Source organism: Cottoperca gobio, chromosome 16 (genome assembly GCF_900634415.1).
Source record: "Cottoperca gobio chromosome 16, fCotGob3.1, whole genome shotgun sequence".
NCBI classification, from domain to species: Eukaryota; Metazoa; Chordata; class Actinopteri; order Perciformes; family Bovichtidae; genus Cottoperca; species Cottoperca gobio.
This window is the reverse complement of record NC_041370.1, coordinates 13,113,871-13,138,060: the sequence shown is the minus strand read 5'-3', so window position 1 is coordinate 13,138,060 and position 24,190 is coordinate 13,113,871. Positions and strand designations below refer to the sequence as shown.

At 37.8% G+C, this 24,190-nt stretch overlaps 2 protein-coding genes and 1 long non-coding RNA gene across 10 annotated transcripts; 2 read left to right on the top strand and 1 right to left on the bottom strand.

Annotated features, from left to right (window-relative positions):
* The first annotated feature begins 718 nt into the window (after window positions 1-718).
* On the top strand, window positions 719-9,239 carry LOC115021299 (FXYD domain-containing ion transport regulator 6-like). 7 transcript variants are annotated; one of them, XM_029451642.1, is made up of 12 exons: window positions 766-864; window positions 954-1,042; window positions 1,882-1,959; window positions 2,917-2,976; window positions 3,117-3,143; window positions 4,665-4,688; window positions 4,915-4,938; window positions 6,138-6,212; window positions 7,980-8,016; window positions 8,555-8,592; window positions 8,728-8,766; window positions 8,854-9,238. In XM_029451642.1, exons 4-11 carry the CDS (start codon window positions 2,925-2,927, stop codon window positions 8,733-8,735), a joined length of 285 nt encoding a protein of 94 aa, XP_029307502.1. In that variant the 5' UTR covers window positions 766-864; window positions 954-1,042; window positions 1,882-1,959; window positions 2,917-2,924; the 3' UTR covers window positions 8,736-8,766; window positions 8,854-9,238. The 7 variants fall into 7 exon arrangements, with proteins under 7 accessions (XP_029307500.1, XP_029307506.1, XP_029307505.1 ...); XM_029451641.1 differs by lacking the exon at window positions 1,882-1,959 and having other exon boundaries at window positions 767-864; window positions 8,854-9,237; XM_029451640.1 differs by lacking the exon at window positions 1,882-1,959 and having other exon boundaries at window positions 719-1,042; window positions 8,854-9,236.
* Window positions 9,240-11,184: 1,945 nt separating this feature from the next.
* Window positions 11,185-12,369, top strand: LOC115021897 (uncharacterized). Its single transcript, XR_003833769.1, has 2 exons — window positions 11,185-11,905; window positions 11,998-12,369. It is a non-coding gene; the product is annotated as an uncharacterized LOC115021897 (long non-coding RNA).
* Window positions 12,370-12,850: 481 nt separating this feature from the next.
* Window positions 12,851-20,431, bottom strand: nfkbid (nuclear factor of kappa light polypeptide gene enhancer in B-cells inhibitor, delta). Of its 2 annotated transcripts, none has more exons than XM_029452637.1 (12): window positions 20,270-20,431; window positions 17,387-17,523; window positions 17,268-17,301; window positions 16,633-16,823; window positions 16,349-16,530; window positions 15,747-15,852; window positions 15,465-15,611; window positions 15,315-15,366; window positions 14,977-15,134; window positions 14,517-14,633; window positions 14,218-14,382; window positions 12,851-14,120 (listed from the first exon to the last, which is right to left on the bottom strand). In XM_029452637.1, the coding sequence occupies exons 1-12, from the start codon at window positions 20,283-20,285 to the stop codon at window positions 14,049-14,051; spliced, it is 1,377 nt and encodes a 458-aa protein (XP_029308497.1). In that variant the 5' UTR covers window positions 20,286-20,431; the 3' UTR covers window positions 12,851-14,048. The 2 variants fall into 2 exon arrangements, with proteins under 2 accessions (XP_029308497.1, XP_029308498.1); XM_029452638.1 differs by having other exon boundaries at window positions 17,268-17,298.
* Between the last annotated feature and the right edge of the window lie 3,759 nt (window positions 20,432-24,190).

The following is a 24,190-nucleotide window of genomic DNA, read 5'->3' as shown; positions in this document are numbered from 1 at the left end:
CAACCAATAAATAACTTTTCATTACACTGATTGAGTTGTTTGTGATTCCCAGAGAATTTTGCGTCTGAAACACTGCCTGTATATCAGTCTAAATTAAAAATGCATGACTCTTATGGTATGGGTAATGTGTGCACAGCTTCTGCTGCATCCAGCACAGCTGGAGGCGAGACATCATGTGTTAAATTGACGGTTAGATAAGAAAGCTGTCTGCCCTAAAAGTCCTTGTTGTAGGAGTGACAAAATATCGCAATAACAAAATCGCACAAATGTCTACAGATAACTAACAATAACAATAGACAGATACCAACCTGGATATCAGAGTGTGAATTCACCAGATTGAGACAGGACCTGCTGCCACCCAGCTCTGTGTTTGCTACTCGTGGAGGGGGGAATCTGGCAGCTGGGTGTGGGAGAGACCTTGGGGAGACAGTTTTCATATAGCTGAGAGAAAACTTTATCTCAACGACAGGCCATGAAAGCGCACTAGTATCTCCAAAGGCTGTAAATTACACCACAGTGCAACAAGCTCACTGCTTGATTCAGCTTGTGTCTGTTATATTTGGCTGTGGGGGAAAATGAGCGTGATTTACAGTTCATTATGAAATCATGTTTTACTATCTATACTGGCACCAAACCGCATGAGAGTAATCTTCTCTGCTCTGTAGCACTGTACTGTAGCTCTCCTTGTGCTGTTTACCTCTGCTCAGGGGAGCTCAGGGTAGTTTAAAGAGTACTCGTGGTTGAGCACTCACACACACACACCCCACCCCCCTCTCCTCTCACTCTCTCACTGTTATTCCTGAGGCAAGACCAAGGAGGAACAGAGCTTTACTTGGTGCAAGCGAGTACTAAGCAATCTCCACAGTATAATTCCTTTTTAATCACCGCTTTTAATTTTATTTGCAAGCTATAAGAGAAGGTTTTGCATATCATATGTTCTCTCTTTGCTGAAGTAACCAGTGGAAAACCTTTCAAGCAAAGTTCGGCTCACTGGGCGGAGAGAACTAACTAACTCACATTAGTTATAGGAAGCTGATACAAGGTAAGTTGATTTAAAATGTCCAAATTTAGCTCTGACATGAATTCATTTCGTTGAATGCAATTGCCCTGTCAGTGCGCGTAAACAGCTGACATCTGAAAGTTTCTGTGTTAGAGAGGTTTTCCTTTATTTTTGTTTTAGCCAAACACTACTACCAACTTAAAACTTCACACTACAGTCCTTTGTGACTGTATACACTGGTAAACACGGGTATTTACCAGTGTATTAAGTTGATAGTGTGGAAGTGTTTTCCAGTCTCATTTAGTTGGCGCAATGTTATCCTGTCAGGAAATGCCACGCCGTCTGGTGAGTTTAATGAAGTTTATTGTGTCACACTTGTTACTGTTAGTGCTGCCAAAAACACCGGAGCCAACCATTTAAAACATGTTCGTCAATCTTTATCGCGTTAATTGACGAGAGCAGCAACGTGAACTCGAATATTAGTCACTCTTTGTCTGCAGCAATAATCAGTCTTGAGTCTCCCAAGTTTAATTATCAAAAAACCTCTAAAGAGTTTACATATGTATTTAAAGTGCGAATGCACTCATGGGTTTGCCTATAAGGGTTAATGTAAGCAACCCCTTTTTTAATTACAAACTGTCCATGTTAATCCCACTTTATTACAATCCATGGTAATTAATTTTTAAAGTGATGCTCTATTGGCGTCTTTCCTGTCTCCTGATTCTATTCCTCTACATCACTCAGAAGACTAACAAACAAGATTATTGGATCGGTTCTTGTTAGAATAACTCAACCTGTATGTGTTTGATTAAACCTGATTGGCACCCCTTTGTTGTTAATCCTGCTCCCAGGGTTGAAGTGTTCATTTGTCTCCACTCCAGCTCCATGTTCACACCCCCACTCTAGTCATGCATGAATCCTCAGCAGTGCTCTGGGCCAGGGAGGGAAACCTTGACTATGTACGTAATGTAGGCTTTGATCTTTGCAATGCAAAACATTTTATTCCATGGTTTAGATTTGATTTTTGGCAAGTGTGGACCTAAAGTGGTGTGTACCTGCATAACATTTTGTTGTTGTATGTTTTATTGGTATAATGTGGCTGTGAAGCAAACAAAAACTGCAACCAGTGCTCTTCAGTCATGCAGTGTCCTTAAATTGTGAAAAGCTTTTGTGTCCAATCAGGAGTCACTGTCTGGTTGTTCTGCCTTAACCTGTAAAGACATGGGCGTAAGAGTATCTCAAAGAATGTCTGCGATAATATATAGACCGAAAAACCACCCGAGGAGGTTCATGCTCCATGTGCAAAATAGATGACCCAGAAAAACGGATCCTCTTAACCAACTGACCTAAAGAAACACAACACCCTTTCCATGCACCCCTCAACTGCCAATCCCCATGTACTGAGACGCTGAGCCTTAAATAGACCCTCATCTCTTACCCAGTCAAGAGGCCGTACTATTAATTACTACTACTACTACTATGCTGCGTCTAGCGTTTTGAAGATTGGCCTGTACAAAGGACTAAAAACCAAGATACCTTTAGCTTTTTGACTATTCATTTTGCTTTTACAATATCATTTTGATTTGCAGTTTGATGCAAATAAACAAATTGGTAGATATTGTTCAATGTCTGATCCCTCACTGTTCTGGAAAACAACAAGTGGCTGCTTGGTAGTTTCTGAGAGGTATTAGAGGGGAGTTGCTAAAGATTTTCACAACAGGCATCTCTCTGTTCTCAGCAAGACTGTTTAAGTTGCCGAGTTATTTTAGTCTAAAGGGAGTCAGTGAGTTACCTGTTTATCTGTAAATCACATTTAAAAAAGCCATAACTTCAAATGTGTGCACTTTCCCTTTACATAATTAGATGAAGACATTTATTAATTCTCTTGTGTACTATTTCTGTTTGTTTCTTCTCAGCAGGTACAATGGATCTTGTGGTGTTGGTGGCGTTCAGCTCCTGGCTGGCTCCTACACTCGGTGAGCATCCGTTTCACTAAACGTTGAGCAGCTTTACGGCTGTGTGAGCGTGGTGTTCTTCATTTGGTTCTCCTTTCTGTAGCTTTGCTTGTGTTTTAATGTTCGTCCACGCTAAACGAGCTGATGTGTCTGTACAACAGGATCAGCGTTTGGCAGGGAGGTGTTTGGTAAGTTTCCTGCATTAGAGTGGTAACTGCCCATGCATGGCAACTTGATTTCCGCTGCTCACTTATGTGATATGGCTGCTTGCCATGTGCTCTTTTGTGTCAAAAGTGTATTGAGTGCCTTGTCCTTTTGTAAGCATTGCAGTGGTACTATTTTCAGTATGATTTCCATTATTCCCTATTAAATCATTTTATGTCTGTGTTTTGCTGTCAGAATAGTGTAAATGTTTCCTTCCAGCGCAGTTTGAACAATCATTTATTCACACTGCTGCCAAGTTTTCCATTGTTAATGCAGGCCCTGGTCTTTGGTTCACTTCTCTGTGCGCCTGCATGCCATCAGTTGAACTTGATGTTAAGCAGCATCGCCTACCCTAAGGGTTTTTTATCTTCTGGCTGTCCGTTAGAGTCCGACCTTATTTTCAAATGCTCGTCAGCACTGATAAAATAAAATGTGTTTTTACTTCATAGAATAAAGGACTTACATTAGTATTTACTGCCTGGTCAAGAAGCCAAAGTTAACTCGAGCACTCTACCCTTAATCTGCATTAAATGGAACGTGTAGTGTATAAAATATAATTCAGATTATTTTACTGGGTGTCAACTTTTAGTATATAACCTTTTGTTAATGAGCTTGGAATAAGTTGCAACAGGCAAACTTACACTTCAAGTTCACTTACATTTGGTTGACAGATTATCATTTAACTGTACATGAGTTGTCCACGTATACACATAAGCACAACTACTGGGACTGGCTGACATTTAAAATGCTGTTCAAAGTGTGTTGAACATTTTAATGAGAGCTGTAAAAAAATACATTAATGATGTGAAATGTTTCCTAGCACAAGTAGAAAAGTATTTATGTAACATTCAATGTGCTGCTCCGAGGGTAAATTATTCTCGCTCCAAACACCGGTGCTCGTATAAACAATGTCTGCTTTGTGTTTTTATTATTACACCAAGTGGAAGCTGTCTCTTAAATTATTCTGGTTGTTTTCTTGATGAACATGAGGCAGAGAATTTCTATTTAGCTCGTTACCAAGTACAGTATACTTTCTAGCAAGATTCAAAAGAGCGGCACATAACATGAATGCGTCCAACATGTGTTTCCACATGGGAGAAGAGAGGTGAAAGAGCAGAGGGGTCTGTACTTTCCCACATCCCCGATAGCACACAGATTAACACAGATCAAGGCAATCCAATAAATATACAGTAGGTAAACAAAGGTATAGAGAGAGGCTATATATATATATATATATATATATATATATATATATATATATATATATATATATATATATATATATATATATATATGTCAATTTGAGTTATTTTACAATTTGGTATTATAATATCTTTATCATTGAACTTTTGCATAAATACAATGTGTTTGATACTCACCATTTCCGGCCTTTCTGCAGAGTGAATTTTTCCCACTACCATCAATTTTGGCATTTGCTGACAAGCACTTACACCACCATGTGAATGTCTTATAAAGACTAATGATTTTTGCTTCTTTTTTCACAGCCTCCGTGGCAGATGAGGACAAAGGTGGGTATTATTTGAACAGAAGCTTAGAAGAGTCAAATTAAGATAAGCTGCATACTCATTTTAGCTGGCATATAAATTGGCCCTGGCACCAAACTGACTAATGACTAGATGGATGACTGAGGCCCTTAAAGTGCTGAATAGCTGTCATATCATGAGTGCTCTCTGAAGTGTGTCAGTGGGTAAATCTGCTCCTCATTTGTTTCCTCTCTCTGTTCTCTCCTATCAGACTATGACAGTGCTTTTCATTACGGTGAGTGTTCAGCAGATGAACGCGGACTTTTAATGGCCGACCCCTCTACACAGGAAACATCTGGGAGGTCGAGACAAGTTCGCATTTTCCACTTGTTTTTCCAGAAGTTATGGAAAACTGTCACCCCAGGGCTAAGCTTCAGAAGTAGTCCTACTGTGAATACTTCTAACCCTGTACACTGTGTCGCAGGCTGGATTTTATGTCCATCTAAGGCACTAAAGTACACAGACTGACTCAAAGTCTGCGTTGGTATTTTATGAATACTCACCATTAGCAATGTACTGGTTGTTATCTTTACATTTCTATTGGGAATGGGCAATTATTGTATACCATTATTGTATCTTTCCAACCATAGTGTGTCATAGTATTGGGAGCCTAGGATAAATCTGAGGGTTCACAAAATAGAAACAGGGATAAGAAAGGAAAACACAAATTTCAGTTGCACAAACATTTTATTTTGCTCTATTTTTCTTATGAAGTTCTTTTGTTCCTCCCCTCTGGTCTTCCTTGGAATTAAACAACCGTTAATGGGAGTGTTTACAAGGGATCTCAAGTAGACAACACTTGATTCTAAGTGGTCACAAGCCAAAAAAGGTTGAGAACTACTGCACTAAAGAATTGATGTAGACTGCTGCCAACTGAAAAAGCAACAGTAGCCAAAACTTACTCGTACTTTTCCCCCCATTTTTTAATTGTAGTTAATATCTATTTGCTCATGCTAATGCCTGCAGATAGTTACCATCTTTAGTAAACTAGCTAACAACACGTGGTGCTGCTTGATGCATGTAAACAAAGCTGTAATCCTTTCTGTATTGGTAACAACATAAACGGCAGATATGAAGCATTCATAGATTGAACAAGCAGCCCCTCTCCAGCAGTTACTGCTGCTTTTGATTGTGTTCAAATGGATGGAAACACAGACATGTCATACTTCTGCACAATTGTATCCAGCCTTATTAAGACAGCCAGCTACAGAGTTCAGGTTGACCATAGTGTTTACAGTTTTGGTGACTGCAGCTCACAGGAATTTGTGGTGTCCCATGACCATTAGGGGGGCTGCAAAAATATTTCTGTTATGCTGCTCTTGAAGCAAAATGTGGTAACATGTCTCAAAACGCTTTTGCATTCATGGGGTTTTGTATCTCAGAACTTTCACATGTTACCATGCACTTTTAAAGTGTTTTCTTTTTCCATTTCAGATTATGAGTCTCTAAGAATCGGTGGGCTGGTTGTCGCGGTGTTACTGTTCATTATGGGTATCGCCCTCATTGTCAGTAAGTGTTTGTCCACCTTAAATACGCAGTGGATGTGTAGTGTTGAGTGTCAGTGTCACCACACTGTGATCCCTGTATGTGTGAGTCGACCTCAAAGTCTCCCAAAACAAGCAGGCTTCTGTTTTTGCAGTTCTGAAAGGGAGGAGTACTGATGCCTCTTGCACAATCTTAGTACTCCGCGATCTAATGATTTGTGCATCACAGCAATTTGCCCTTTATACCTTATCCCTTTCCTCACTATGTGTCCTTCCAAGAATGCTCCTGCTCAACTGCCAGCACATGCTGTCACTGCCTGTGGTATCCCTGAAACCAAAACCAAGCAATACATTATTCATCAGGATCCACACACTCTGCTTCTGTTAGTCAAGATCACTGTGGATTCCTAACTGCACTCTATGAAGTGGTTGCATTAAACTAACATTATTTGAAAAAAAACAGAGGATGAAAGTATATTTGAATTTACCAATTGGCTTTGAAATGTGCAATCTGACATCCAGATGTAAACAGGTCCTCACACTGCCACAGCTACACATGGTGGACCACAAAGTCAATTTAAAGGTCATTAAATTCAGTTGTTTACAGTAAAAGAAAAACACTTAGAAGCTATTCATGTTTTTGTTGTTGTTACATGTTTGTTTACATCTGTAATCTGTTCTCCGATTTTCAACACAACTTACTTATTTCCCAATATTTTTAAAATACATTTAATTTATTGATTTAATATGCACATGTGAAAGTGTGACATCTGTTCAAATAAATAAAAAATACATTGATGTATTTAAAACATAATTGATAGCAATTGGCACCCTTTGGCGCCTCCCAGTGTCAAAGTGAGTGAATGAAGGAAGAGTGTCAAGATGCTCACAGATTTATTCTTAGTCCTGAGAGTATGCAGGTCACAAACCCGGTCTGGGATTTTCCAGCGGTTATGCCGGCCACAGCAGGAGGTACACATCTTAGTCGACAGTTCGCGTAGCAATTGCATGTTGATATATATATATATATATATATATATATATATATATATATATATATATATATATATATATATATATATATATATATATATATATATCAACATATATATATATATATATCAACATATATATATATATATAGCAACATGCAATTGCTACGCAAACTGTCGACTAAGATGTGTACCTCCTGCTGTGGCCGGCATAACTGCTGGAAAATCCCAGACCGGGTTTGTGACCTGCATACACTAACTGATATTGATTTAGGTCATTAAAAGAAGTACAGTAGTACATTGCTTTGCTTCCAAGTACTTCATACAACTTCACTTCAAAATATCCGAACTATACCTTTGAGCAGTCCGCCTCTATGATGTTTATAGGCTAACAGAAGTGGGTTTAAATGACATAACCAAAGAGGTTGAAAGTGTAAACTCTTTTTGTTGACTCTCACATAATGTGAAAGTTGTTTGCTGGATGTTATTCAACATTTTGGCTCCTGCATTTTGGACAAAGTCAAACAACTGAATTTTGCTGTTTACCTTAATAAAGTCTTGTGCTCGGGCCAATAAACTGCAAGACTTGCTGCCCTGATGGGTTTATTGGCAAAAGCTCCAGTCTGTAATCATGTACCTATCAAGGCATGGAACAACCTCTTCCTTTTTTACTACTAGAGGGGGGGGGGGGGGGGGGGGGGGGGGTAAACCAATGCTTTAGCTGCATACATTCTATTTATAATTTTTGTCGCTGTTTTAGACATGAATAATTAGTTTCTTGTGTTTTGCCCCAAACACAGCCCGAAAATGTACCTGTTCAAACAGCGATAAGTCAAGGTAAGTGAAGTCCGACTCATCTGTTAAGACAGTAGTTTTCCGTTAAATTGATAAAACATCCCTCCAGCTGGATTATCTATCTCAGGGGTGTCAAACATGTGGCCCGGGGGCCAAAACCGGCCCGCTAGAGGGTCCAATCTGCGGGATGACTTTGCAAAGTGTAAAAATGAGTTGTTTTGATCATAAAGTATAATACTGTTCCAGATACCTGTGACGAAATGTTTTGTGCCTTTGTAGATCCACTGTGATCTGTAAGATATGTAATGCACATGTGTAAATGATAAACTAATACTATTGTTGAAATTGAACTTTTTTTTCTTAAGAAATTTCAGGTAAAAAGATCAAATTTGAACATTTTCAGAATGTGCTTGTACTTTCTTGCACTAAAACGAAGGGAAACATTTGGAGTTGTTGTTATTTACAGGTTATTATGCTGTGATGTTACTGGTCCGGCCCACTTGAGATCAAATTGTGCTGAATGTGGCCCTTGAACTAAAATGAGTTTGACACCCTTGCTCTAACTGTTCATTTCCCTCAGACCCAGGGGGCCTGATGTGGAATCAGCTGTTCCAAAGGGTAAATATTTTTTCTTTGTTCTATAATAATAATAATAATAATAATAATAATAATAATAACTATAATGTCAAATGCCTATCAAGAAGATGCATTTCCTATTTGTTACATTTTATTTTAATCAAAAAAACTCTACAGATTCGTAGACGCGCGGCGGCAAAGAGCAGAGGAGCTCTGGTGAGTGTCTTATAAACAACTGAGTCTATTTTCTTCAAAAGGAAGCTGAAAGAGATTTCTTTCTCACCCTCTACCTCTTTTCCACAGTGTTACTGTCTCACCATTAGATGGCAGCAAATACCTTGATCACAACTGAGTACAATCTTTCCATGAACACAGCATGTTACTGTGCTATTTTTCTTCTCTTTTTTAATGTTTTTATCATCAATAATTGTTACTAGATAATGTTCCAACTTTATATGGTAGGAATTGTGTGATTCTCATTTGTATTTTTGTGACTTTAAGATTGATGCAAAAGATTAAAACAAATGTTTGAAAAGGTTTCTTTCTTTTTGTATGCATCATTATGTCATTATTATTATTATTATTATTATTCCATTGCCTTTAGAAGTAGATCAGCAAACAGCTCTCGCATATGCTGCACTCCAGCTTCTGCTGACGCTGCAGACACTTCAGTTACACGTGCAGTAGTAGCTACCAGCAGAGGGAGTGTGAATGATTTATGTGCTGCATTGTGCAGCACTTGGATAAGACTGTGTTTAATAAAAAAATAAAAAAATGCACTTAATTTTACCTATCTCTCTTCAGTGCCGTTTTATTGGCACATATTCAACTGTAGAGAATCTGGCAGCCTCTGAATGTAAAAAGCTGCATATGCGGGCATTATATATTCTCCCTGGTGTTGCAGGAACGGGCTGACTGCACTGCACAAAATACAACACATGGGGATAGAAACTGGTGCATTTTGAGCATGCAAGCAACATTTCTATAGATTCTATAGCATTATAATTAAGAAACTGGAGGGAATCTTAAAGCAAAAGTCACATTACACAGAATCTTCAAATATCCCAGATATCATGCAGTAACACTCCCTCAGACACTCAGACACTCACACATAGAACACAAGACTGTATGGCACTCAGTACATTGTTGAAGATTCGTATACAGATTACATTCGCTGTTTACTCTATTTATTCTAATGTTGAACTGTACTACTGGTGTAGTCTGCATCCTGGTCGATTGGTCACACTATGGGGAGTACTCCACCCCTATGACTCCACCACTATGAATGCAATGTTGCACTGTGGCCACCAGAGGACTCCTGCTGAGTTTACAGACGGCTTTGAAGCAGTTCTGCTTGCTGTCCTGTCCAGCTACCTCTTTTCATATCCAACCTTAAACTGCAACCCAGCAACCAGCAATATATCTGGGAGACGGAGCTCTTCTACATCTCTACAGTGCAGCCATGTCCACCACAGGTTTGATTTGATTTTCTTCTTTTACTGGATTGCATAGTGAACCAGTTGTAAGCTCTACTGTCTGAGTTGTGAAAGAATGACTTGTTTGATTATTATTTGTGTGATAATTTTATGATTTTGTCATTTAATTTGCAAAAATGAAATGACTTGTTTTATGTTCATACCTATCTTTGTGTCGTTAATTATCCTGCTACAATGTTGCTTCACTGCTAAGAGCCAATTTACTGCTGATGCATAGATCAGTGTTATAACAAAGGGAGCTCTTAGTAAATAACTGTAAAACATCTTCTTGTAATGAACAATACTACAGATGTGTAGCACTTGTTTTTCTCAAACTGAGGAGTCTTTGTGGTAGAGAGAAAATGATGGAAAGAAATACAAACTGCCAGCTCAGCCACTGGGGAGTGAGGGTTCAGCAACATGCAAGCCGCATTATTGACGCCCAGATACTCTCTAACAATCTGGCACGGGCTGTGGCTGGAAAATAGGCTTATATTTGCAAAATAAATCATTATGTTCATTAAGAGTAGAAATCTGCATTAAAAATTAAACTGCAGTTAATTTAAGTGGCTTTCTAAAACTCTATTACATTTCAAACCCCTTTCCCTCTGCTGCTGTAATGATACCAGGGATATCCTGCTGCTGGCTTGTAACCCACTTTTCTTCATGGTGCATCTTTTTTTTCTGCTGAGCAAAGATGCTGCATTGAGCTCCCCTCAGTAGAAAAAAAAAATCCTCCTGAGGAGTTGTGGAGCCAAGCCTTCAGATCCGGAGAGCTGCAATGCTTGCTGTCCATGGTGCTGAACACAATGTAACACTACTCTGTTCTCTATAACTGACCGGGCTCTTTCTTTGCAGAAACAATGTTTACAGACCGAAGTGACTTTGAGTATGGTAAGATTTACCCCACCTACTATTATCAAACAAATCAATAAATTCACATAAAACATATCAAATGTTGTATTTGTTTTAACTACACTATGTTTCAAATTCAACATAAACTCCAATAAATGTGTCCCTTGTAGATTATGACACATTGCAGACCACGGGGGTTATCCTTGCTGTAATCATGTGTGTCACTGGCATTCTAATAGCCCTCAGTAAGTTTAGACATTCACTCACATATCACTTCAATAAAAAGGCTTTATCATAAATACATAAGCTAATTTCCCTTTGTAACTAATCTATCATTCCCCAAACAGGTAAAAAATTCACAAATTGTGCAAAATCCTCATCCAAGTAAGAATTGTGCAAAGCTTAGTAGATGATGCGCCTGTGCATGCTGTATGAATTTGACTTGAAGGGGGATACCCGACCAGTGTGAAAAAACATATTTGACTAAAACTGAGTTTCCCACAGCTTTTCCCATCCCTGCCCTGGATGCCTCTTCTCTAAATACCCCCTTCCCTGTTCTGCACTCAACCCAAAAACACACTTCCAACACATTAAAGAGTTTTAACCTTGTGTGACAAGTCACATAGTGCTTTGATATTCTCTTTCCCTTAGTGCTTGCTCTTAAAACCACACGCCTCATGTGTTAGTAGTGAGTGGGCAGTGTATATTGATCTGATATGATCTGATCGCATGCCGCTTGTATGGCAGCACGAGAAGAAAGACGAGTGCTGCTGAACGGTACAGAAATCTGCATTTTGGTCTGTAGTTACACCTTTGTTACCCTGTGGCTTCAACTTTATTTGGATTATTTCTAACCCTGATGATCATCAAATCCAACTCCAAGTTCAAGTTGTGGCCACAGTTTTCAAACTTTATTTCATAATCAGTAATCTTGATGGATTAAACAATAAATAAAAATGCGTTTATTAATATCCTCATTGTTTGCAGGTCCAGCTCATCTGGTACCCAAATTCCAAAGACAGAGGGTAAGTTGACTTTAAACATTATGTGATTTAAACTCAATAATGTTGACTTTCTCTTTGCAATTATCTCTGATTGCTTTCCTTTTCTTTTGCAGTGCCTCCTCAAACTGTATAAAAATATAGCTTATACTTGAAAGGGAGGAAGTCGTCACAGGAACCGTGCCAGCGAAGACACACACACTATCATGGCTAACATACCTATGACAGCTGGATGAGCCATACACAGGGTTTAAGATGAAGTCTAACCTGGTTTCATTGGGTTTCCCACTGAGTTCTGTACAAAGTCCTACAAGAAGGCAGTAAAATATTTATCTACGGTTTGCTCAGCATTCTTTGAGTGTTGACTAAAATAAAATAATAAATACAAAAATACTCCCAACCATGAGACTTGATTAGGTACTTTGAATGAAAAAAATGCAACAATTAGTATCTCTTCTTTACACTTTACTCTTGTAAAACAATAAAATTAGGAGCATGATTAAATATATATCGACAAAATCTCCAGGTTGTAACAAGGAACCGCATGCATTGATGATGCATGGTTTGCCTTTATTTGTATTTATGTATGTTTATATCTACTTTTTTGCATAATGAAATAATGAAGAATAACCAGTACATTGATTAGGCCAAGTATAACATGCTAAAAGGAAACAGCTAGCTTAGTATCTTGATGACAATGAAGATATTGTTCTGTAATGTATTTCATTTTGAAAATGCTTTGAAACACATTAAAATGGCTGAAATGTGATTTATTAGTTATTTCTTGTGTTTGAATCTAAGGCAAATATATTACACATGACATTATTACCTGTAAAGGTGAAAAATGAGACCACTGTTTCAAATAAAGGTCTTGTCAATTCGACATGGTTTTATCAGCGTCTTTAATAATCTTGTTGCTTGAAATGATCCAAAATGATGTAAATGTGAGGTAGAAATCAGACAATATGATCATTGTTATGTTATTTACTCATGAGATTTATCTTTCCTTTGGGTTTTACAGGGATTTACAATATCTAGCATAGATGACAAATAAGTGAAGGACAGTTCAAACCTTATTCATCACTCAAATTACAATCAAAAACAAACCTCATCTCACCTGGGACATGTGAATGTGAATGTGAAATTGGTAGGTTTTGTAGCTAAATGTAAATGAAACTGTTCAAAGGATCAAAACATTTAGATGGAACTTTAAATAAGTGTTATTGTACTTTTATTCATGACTCATGGCTAAAATGTACAGTTAGTCAGACAGTTTGTCACCGCACTTACTCATGTGATGTCTCTGTGATAGGAATATTCTTTGTCACAATCAGTTTCAAATACATAATAATTTTACACACAGTCAAGTTTCTTTTTCCCACAAAGAAAAAAAATTGTACTTGATGTTACACACGTAAGTATGATGCATACAGAAAGTTAAGTTATGTGATAGCTTCTTATTTTTTGAACATACGCATTCTTAACATAAACATGCGTGATGACTGAAATGAAAACCATCACTCAGTGTATCAATATGAAAACTTATCATGATGGGGGGTTTTGGTAAGAGAGTCGGAGGGGTTTCAGGGACATTGTCCTGGAGGTTATACAAACGATTTCATAGAAATCAACATTAAACTTGGGATTGTAGCCTGTGAGGGAAATTAACACTAATCCACCTTCCTCAGAAACGTCAATACATCCTGCTGTGTGAAGACAGCTCTTCATTTCTGTTCATTCAAAGGCTTTCATTTCAAAATGTTGAATATCCATTTTGACAAAAATAAATACATACATTAAAATCTCCAATAGTCAGATTTTTAAACTGACACATTTTGTGAAAAGGCTTGATGTAGAATATCACATTTTGGAATGAAATCCTTCGCCTGCACATGAATACTTTGCCCTGTGCGTAAAAAATAAATAACGCATTTTTTTACAGATGCTAAATCGCAGATCATTTAAGCTTTATGCATTAAAGCATCATTTGTCTAATCCAATGTGAATTATACCTGGAGATGTATATCCAAAACTAGTTTGTTATCAATATATAGGCCAGAGACTCCCAAAGCAACATACCAATAAACTGTAAATCCTCTTCTTAACAGAGGCAACATCTTAAAGACTCATTCCCTCCAAATGGAGATTACAAATGGGGATTTTCAAATTATTCCTGGTCCTGCAAGGACACGATACGTCGACGAGATGAAGCACTTCTTTTCTTCAGCATGAGCTTGAGCTAGAAATTGAAATTAAGACGATAATGAATTGATAAAAGAAACATCAGGACTAAACTGTACAGATCTGGCTAGCTGCTAAAATGATGGGCAGCTCACCTGCTCTCCCTTGGGGCCGCTCTGCAGCAGGTGAGCTGGCTGGTCGTTCTCCAGGTTGCGGATGCTGGGATCAGATCCTCTGCGCAGGAGCAGCTGCAGGATCTCCTCCTGGTGGGGGTTACCATGGAGACCAGCTGCCATGTGTAGTGCTGTGTGGCCATGCGCCTGCAGCGAAAAGGGAATAATGCAGCATGACTCAGGCTGTTTACAGTCAGATATGTATACGGTATTTATCTGTACATACACATAAGCCCCAATCACAAATCCAGAGTTTGGTGTTTGAGGAGTGTGAGACTCACTTTCAAGTTGACAAAGTCTTTCATGTTCGGCAGGGAAATCCTCAGCAGATAAGTAACCAGATGGATGTTCCCCTCCTTTACAGCCAAATGCAGCACAGTCTTGTTACTTTTGATTTCCTGGAATTATAGAACGTGATGTAAGAAAAACACGACCACATAATGAAACCACAAGTCAGACTGAGACATTTAAGTGTCAAACAAGGAAGAGAAAACAAATGAGGGAGTTAGGGGGAGAGTAGTTAGTACTATGACATCATCCAGGTTAGATAACACTTGGGCAGTTCCCCTTTGAATGTATATTGTAAATGAAAGGTCAGGTTTTTTAACACATTGGACTTTGATGCTTCTGTAACTGATTTCTGGCCTAATGGCTACTAATCTGTCCCTTCATTCATCTATTCATCTATTGTGACACATCTATAGCTCTATGACATTCAGAAAAGGGAGAGCTGTAATGCACCTGGCTGAATAGGGACGCCCCTGCTCTGAGAAGCATCTGCACACAGGAGAGCTTCTCCGCAGCCAGGGTCTGAAGACCAACATCTGCCAGCCCGCTGCTCGACAACGCCTTCATGGTGTCACTGTGAGAAATGGCTGCGCAGTGCAGAGGAGTCATACCTAAGGCAAAGTAGAAGACACATGTAACACTTGAATTAAGGCTCTAATGATGTAACTATTATTGTGTAATTAGTATATATAATTAGTGCTGATAAAACTTGGTCCAAATTATAATGTATGGCTGCGTTAACACAACTTCTCTGTCAGTTAATCCTTTGCATCGTGATAACATTAAATTACCCTCAAAATTGCGAGCCTCCAGGTTGACAGCCGGCCTGCTACACAGAATTGCCTGCAAAAAAAAGAAATCATTGTTAAGGTCAGCTTGGTATTGTTAACTTTTCTGACCTGCTGTGATACCGACGTAATTCCATACTGCTACTGCTTTACCTGCAGAACGCCAGGTAAACCATAGTGGGCAGCCAGATGAAGGGCAGTTTGTCCTTTAACATCACATGCATTGATGTCCGTTCCAAATGACAGCAGATCTTCCACAATCTCCGGCTGGTTGGCTGTCACCGCCACCAGCAAAGCAGTCTGCACAAACACATTCATTATGCAACTTTATTTTGAGAAATTATAATCCTGTCCTAATGTTTGTGATTTGAATTTAAAAAGAAGTGAGCCAAAAAGAGCAATTTGCACGCTTTTGGAAGATGTTTTTGTTCCTACCTTTCCCTTGTGTTCTTTGGCATCAAGCCTGCCTACATCCCTCAGCCTCTCTGCAGCAGCAAAGGCACACTCCCTGAGCCCCTTGGCAGTGTAGATGTGCAGGATGCTGGTAGAACAAGAGCAAACCATGAATTAGTTTAAAATTGGGCTGGAAAATCTGGTAATCCCCGCAACCAATTTCACACTATTCCCTTTCACAGTTGAATTCGTCTTTCCATTTTATCTGAGTTTCTAATCCGCCGCAAACTCATTGACATCTTTCGGTTTTCTTAATCTTTTTAGGATTAGCAAATATGGCTCTCACTTTTAGCTTGTGACTGAAAACGAAACTCTTATGGTAGTAAATCAATTGAGCACTTACTTGTGTGTGTGTGTGTGTGTGTGTGTGTGTGTGTGTGTGTGTGTGTGTGTGTGTGTGTGTGTGTGTGTGTGTGTGTGTGTGTGTGTGTAATCTTGCAATCTATGATCTCAAAGTAAAATGAGAATATAGCCCATATTTCTCAGCTAACTTGTATTCTTTGTCTTGGGTCTCACCCGCACATATACTGAAGCACATATAAACCACCAACACATTCTCACACACATTTAGTATAAGCACTTACGTGTCTCCGTCTTCATCCTGCCCTGTAGCTCTGCTGTAGTCCATCCCGTTGAGCAGCATCCGGGCCTCTTCCAGCTTGGTGGCGTCCATGGTCGAACCAAAACTCAGCTGTGCGGTGTGACTGGGACCCACAAGTGACCAAGACGTGGCCATGCTGGGATCTGCGACTGTCATCGGGCACTCCTGCTCAGAAGAATGCAGGTCATAAAGGTCAAACCATCGTAAAGGTATGGAGCGGATACAACATGTTAGTTCAAAAGTCCATGACAAAGAGATTTTTCGTACATATGTCTGAGGCATTGTTTCTATAAATCCCGAGAGCTGCTGATGTGTGGCGTATTCAGTAGTCATTGGGAGGCTGTAGGCTGCAGCGTAGCTGGGTCCTGGATGGCTGGGGTAATAACTGAGTGTAGACTCTGGTGCTGAGGTCCACTGCTCATAGCTCACTGCCATGTCTGAGTAGCTGCTTGATGCACCTAGGATGGAGAGGACGATCAGACATATTTATACTAAAACAATTTAAAGGACAACTCTGGTAATATTTTACATTTTTGTTAGTCAACAAATCCCAAAAAAAAGACTAAAAGCAACATTGTCTGTCTTTCAATACTTTCTGACTTCCCTATCTGTGGCACTCAAAGCCATGGACATAAATCTTAATAATGACCAGGTCACAAATACATACTTACATTTTAAAAAGGCTAAATAATTTCCTAAATCAGGAGTAAATAGTGTATTGTTGAAATGCTCAAAATAAACTACAGTGCCAATGTTCATCATAATGAAGGAACATGTCACTCAGAGCAACAGTTTGGCTCATCAATGCGTTTTTGGACAACGACACTATGCAGCACGGAGGAATAAGCTTTATACAATATTACCAGCTTTTAAGTGTTATGCAGAAGTTGTCCTAGTCTTACCTGTACAGGTAAATGGTTCTGCTGATGACAACTGCTGGGAGAAAGAAAAAAAGATATATCATAAACAATCCCATCTTTATGAGATCATATTTAGTGAGCTGCTGTGTGCGCTGCCTTACTGTAACAGCAGCTGGAGGAGCAGGACTTGCGCTGGCCGTAGAGCAGCAGGGTAGCACAGACGACGTATCACGCCTTCTCTTCTGCTCCAAGAGTTTCTTCACTGTGGGCAGAGTGCAACACGGCTTCTCTTTTGGCGCTGAAAAAGTAATGCCAAAAAGATTACTATTTGGTCATAATGTGTTACATACAGTTCAGTTTTTTCCTTATCCATTATCTGCTGCTATGTTTTCAATTAGTTTTTATTCTTTGGTTTATATAATGTAAGGAAACAGAGAGTAATGCAAAAAAGCACATTTTCCCAGAGCACAAAACCCAAAGATATTTCATTTACAGTGATATAAATCAGAGTAAAGCTGCACATCCTCACATTGGAGAAGCTGGACCGAGAGAATGTTTGGTGTTTTTGATTGAAAGGGGACTAGTTTTTGTCAATCAATTAACCAAAAGATTACACTATTTGTTTCAGCTCTGGAAACCATATCCATCATCCAAAGCTGCAAAAAAATTAAAACAATGCTGCTTGTTATTTTTGCTTTCAGAACAAAAGAAAGCTGCGACCAAATAAAAACGATTTAATCAAGAGACAAAAAACCTGTAATTATATGTAGAAAGACCTCAAGCCCTCTCTTTTTGTAGGTTTGCATCACCAAATATGTCAGGAAATAAATAAATAGTAGAATAGAGGAGTATGGATTGATTGTGTCTTGTTTACTCTCACCAGAGTACATCCACAATTTAACTATCCATCTCATCAAGAAGGTCTTGATATATATATATATCTATGTATATATATATATATATATATATATATATATATATATATATATATATATATATATATATACCTAAAGTCAATAAACCCAATACTACACATACAGGCTGACAAGTGTGAGGCCATAGAAATAAGATATAAATCATGTTGCAAGCTTAGATTTGAAGTAATGCAGGACTGAACAAATCTTAGTTTGTTATCACTTTGCCTGCTCAGTTTCTCCATGGTGGTTTTTCTGCTCCACTTTAGACAAAAGTACATCAAATCCATTTTACTATGAGTATGTTTCCCCCTGCTGATAAAACAAAGTATGAATAACAGGTGAGAAAAATAGGAAAAAGTATTAAAAAACTGAATTCTGATGTTTCCAGGTGATATGATGTCACCACACAGGTTATTCTGTTTCCTCAAAAACTTCTCCCCACACGTGCAAGATAAAGTGATGTTTCCACCCTGTTTGTGGAACCGTAGTAGAAAGATAAAGAGAAACCTCTTCCATTAGGAACACAGATTGTGCGGCCGTGCTAAACCATACAGAGTCATCAGAAAATCTTGAGCATGGAGCAGGATTGCCACTGCTTATTTTCTATGACATCTTTCTGTCTTGTGCTCCGCTAACAGAAAGACAAACCACATCTTCCTGCCTTTGGTGTGTCACAGGCACGTCACCTCAACACGTGTAGTCGCCTTGTTCTTTCTATTACACCTACGTACGTACATGTCTAGGAGGCAAAAGAAGAAAATGTTCTTTTGTCGTTTCTCTTTTTTAGCTTGTGAATGTTGACTGCACAGGGGCAAGACAGCTCTATTCTCCACAGCAAATACAAAGAGAGTGTACTTCCTAAAACTAAATATGCAAATTCCACCAGTGAGAGAGAAATGTGAGTTCATGGAGTTCGTATTCCTGTCAGTTAGTCACGACTTCTCTCACTCTCGCTCAAAATCGGCACTTCCACTTCCAGCTGAAAACCTGTCCTAAACAATAAGGCCTTGTGCTGCCGTGCGCCACCTGCCCCCACCACATCATGAAGGTCACTTAATCAGAATAAATGACATCAGTTAGTACATTTCAGTGATGCATAGTTTCAGTTTCAGAAGGTGTTACTATAGGTTACTCAACCTTGACACATTTGATCTTTACAACAAAGGGCCACCGTTTGGCCTTTTTCTTTTTACAGATGATGTAATGCTGCAGCATTCGCGAACACCGTCTGCATTATAGAGTACATTACCAGCTGATAGAAGTTGCTCAATAACAGTCTTGCCCATCAGCAGAGAGAAACCAGAAGTGAGGAAATGGCTTTTAATGGTTTCTCCAAGAATGAGATCTAAGTCCACACACATATACAATTCGGGTTTGCACTAACTACCCCCACACTGCTTTGGGCTACTACTTGTGCTAATTCAAATAAGAGTTGTGGAAACCCCTGGACATTGAGTCATGTGCGTAGGAGGGATTCCGACAACCTTTCTCTTTTGGCTCTCTCTGCTGAGAAAAAGAAAAAGCAGCTCAGTGCCAATTTCCTCATTTTGTGGTTCAAGAGAAACCAGCGAGCATTACAAAGTATGTAATCTGTCAGGCATGTGACAAAGAGGGCACAAACAAAGAAAGTTAAGTTGTCACGTCACACTGTTTGCTTGTCTGGCACTAATCAAAAGGGGAAATGAAACAAATGGCAAGGATGGGTGTGCATTAGGGTTTCCCCAAATGATGTCCTGACTTCATTCAACGTAAACCAAGAGAAAGGTTGTAGGTATCATTTCACTGCACTTATCAATAGAGAGGTATTTAATCTAAAATACATATTGCCCTATTGGCTAAAAAACACAGTCTGACTTTAAAACACAGTTACATTTAGTTTGAGGATTAGTTTGTGTAATCTTGTAGTCTTATGAATACAATGAAATTATAATGCTGCTACTTACACAATAACACTTTAATAAAAACAAGTATGTTGTCCAGAAGTGCATTAACTTAAAAAAGTCATAGTTGCCACTGTTAAACCATTCAATATTAAACTATAAAGCTGCACTCAATAAGAATAAACAGTACCAGTGATAACACTTATATTCTGCCTATGATTAACAAATTAAAAGCACAAGTACTCACATTTATCAAAGTGCATGTCAAAAACGGTTTTGTTTTGAAATCTTCAACAGGTCGTCCTCTCTGTCACCAGTGTGTTCACAATGGGATGGAGTGATTTACAGCGCCGGAGGGATCTGTGATGTTCTGTGATGAAGTCTTGCTCTCTTGTTGTCTTATCGCTGCCTGCTTGTACACACAGAGCACGTTGTTCCCCATCACCGCCCACAGCTGTGCTCCACGACACGTCCTCTAGCAGAGGGGAAGCCACACACTCAACATTAACCACTGCACTGTAGACTGAAATATTAGCAACAACTAGTACAAGTACTCAAACAAACACAAAGATACATTATGATTAGGCACGGTGGTGGAAGGATATATTAGGATCATTTGATTAAAAGTAGGAATACCATAATGTGGAAATACATTTAATAAGTTGAAGTCCAAATGTTAAGTGAAAGCACTGAAGTTTTACCAGAAACATTTATTTAAGTATTGAATGTAAAAGTACCTGCCATTTATAGGTTGATACTATAATATTGGATGTTATACTTGTACACAAAGTACATTTTAATGTTTTAGCTGGTCCAGTCTAGTAATAACACACATGGTTTAATCTACAATAATGTATTATATGTTAATATCAATAAACAGGTTTACCAACAACAGTAACAAAGCAATATCATCTTGAAATATAGTGCCAGAACATAACAAAATAATACAGAACAAATAAAAAACAAACATAAACCAAATGAAATAAGATGAATTACAAATCAAATACATTATATAAAGCTCTAGCTTTCACCGCTCTAGAGTTTGTGCAGTATTTTCGTTTGTCGAGGATTTTAAGTAGGACATGAAGACAGTAAGGTTGGGTTTCTGTTTTGCTCATTTGCTGGCATGTATATGGTATTTTGCTAATAAGACAATAAGACTGATGAAGTACATTTTCTTGACAGACATTCAATCATCAAAACAACCAAATAAAATAAATGTAATTTTGACCGCAAAAAAACATATTGTCACATGTTTTGCTTATTAACTGATCATAAGTTAAAATACTTAACTTTTTGCCTTTATTAACGCAAATGTTAACATAATCAAACAAAGTATTCTCATCTTTAGAAAACATACATAACTTGTTACGCCATATATTAATGTACCTGTCAATCAATTTAAGATCTAGAGCAGTTTACACTCCTGTTTTTTTATTTTTTTTTATATAGTTGATAGCTACTGTTTTGTATATTTGTCTCGCAGACACAGATACAGGAAGCTCTGTGTCACCTTAAAAACAAGACATCCTATTGGAACACAAAAATTACCAAAGGACTAAACATTTTTAGTATTATTTTATATATTTAACAAAATAACAGTATAGAGAGATGTAAAATATAGAGAATATAATGGCATAAAACATAGAATAAAATGGCATAACAAGTGAGACAAATGTCGAGAGTAATGAATTAAAAGGGTGAATGGTAGAAAGTTGGATAACCAGAAAAGAAATTAGATAAACTAATATGTGAAAGGTGAAATGATCTGTTCTGAGATTTTTCTTTTAATGAATATCTTGAAATCTTAATCTTAATGTTGAATCTGATTTTCTGCAGGTTTTAGACGCATCCCAAAGAACAGACAAATGGCCAGAGGACCACAGGAATCTAAAGGAACCATAACTTAATAAAAACATGTCTGACATCAGAGGTGGAAGAAGTACCCAAATCATTTACTCAAGTAAAAGTAGCAGATACTCTGTAAGTAAAAGTCCTGAATGCACACTCTTACTTAAGCAAATGTCCGAACGTGTTAGCATCAAAATATACTCAAAGGATCAAAAGTAAAGTGCTCATTATTAAGAATGCTCCATTTCAGAATCATATAGATTTTATTACTGGATTATAGTCATTGATACATGTGTTCATCGCTTTAATGTTGCTGCTGGTAAAGTTGGTTTGTTTTTGGTAATATAATTTATAATTAAATATCCATATATTGTATATATCATTTTGCATTAATAATCGGAATCTGTAAAGTAACTAGGGACCAAAACTTAATAAATATGGTGGATAAAATGTACTTTTTACATAAAGTTACAGTTCACCGCAGTCTGGCATATTCAGGGGTTTCAGGTTTATGACTTCCTTAATATTGAAAGAATTGTAAAATCCTACCCATTCTTCTGGTCTCCCGATTATGTGCAATATATCGAATAGAAACAAAAGGAAAAGGAAAAGAAGAAGTGACAGACAAACAAATAAAACAAGGCTGTGCACCACAGTCTGGTGATCAGGTGACATGTGTATGTATTGTACAAGACAAAATTGCTGTTCTGCGAGTCACAGTCTGTTTCTATTTTCCCAGGCCGTATAGTTATGGCTGCTTTTAAAATAATTGTTAAAGTTTTACCCAGTCTTGTGGCTTTGCACATAATATCTCACTTATTTATTCATGTTCAGTATTTTCTATAGATGTGTGTGTCAATTTGTCTTATTTTCTTTGGACATAGACAATACATTATATGTCTTTATACATTAATATTACATTTAATCATTAATAAATACTATTAAGCTATTACATGGTTTGTATAGCGCCTCAAACTGAACATCTTTTCCAAATTTAGTCTGCACTATTTTAGATGAGTCTGGACCTTGATGATGTAAGAACAGGAATAAAATGAAGAAAGAAAGTGTCTGAAATTTTTTCAATTTCGTAGGAATCAATCTGTAGTGATGACGCCGTCTACAGAAGCCTCACAGCTCCATCTGCTGTCGCAAAGTGTCACGATCAATTTAATCCGAAGACAAGGCGCTGCTGAGCTGAAATGAAACTGAAGCCGAACCACAAAGATGAAGTAAATTGTTTTGTCTCAAAGTTGAATGTCAATCATCAAATCAAATCCTAAAAAACACAAGTCCACTGCCCCCTTGAGGATGATCAAGCTGACCGTCTGACTGCCAGGTGAATTGAATTGAGTCAAAATGGTTGTGTTCAATAAAAGCATGAGTCCTTGAACATCATTGTGTTTATTGAGTAAAGAGTTAGAAGAGGCAAGAGTTAGAGAATTAACACAGGCACGGCATTAAAACATCCCACACAATTTCACGCCTTATTGTCGAGATGATCTCTCTCACGAGGATCTATGATCTCAGTAAACGGGCCCTAAAGATGATCCAGCTTACTTACTTACTTACTTATTACTTACTTACTTATAACTTACTTACTAACTTACTTACTTACTTACTTACTTACTTACTCACTTACTTACTTACTAACTTACTAACTTACTTACTAACTTACTTACTTTCTTACTTACTTACTTACTCACTCACTAACTTACTTACTTACTCACTTACTAACTAACTTACTAACTTACTAACTTACTAACTTACTAACTAAGTTACTTACTTAGTTACTTACTTATTTCCTTACTTACTTACTGACTTACTTACTTACTTACTTACTTACTTACTCACTCACTCACTTACTAACTTACTTACTAACTAACTAACTAACTAAATTACTTACTTAAGTACTTACTTACTTTCTTACTTACTTATTTACTTACTTACTTACTGACTTACTAACTTCCTTACTTTCTTACTTACTTACTTACTCACTCACTCACTTACGAACTAACTAACTAACTAACTTACTTACTCACTCACTTACTTACTCACTCACTCACTTACTTACTTACTAACTTACTTACTTACTTACTCACTCACCTTACTTACTTACTTACTTACTTCCTTACTTACTCACTCACTCACTCACTTACTAACTTACTAACTAAATTACTTACTTACGTACTTACTCACTTACTAACTTACTAACTTACTAACTAACTCATTCACTCACTTACTTACTTACTCACTTACTTACTTACTAACTTACTTACTTACTTACTTACTCACTCACTCACCTTACTTACTTCATTAC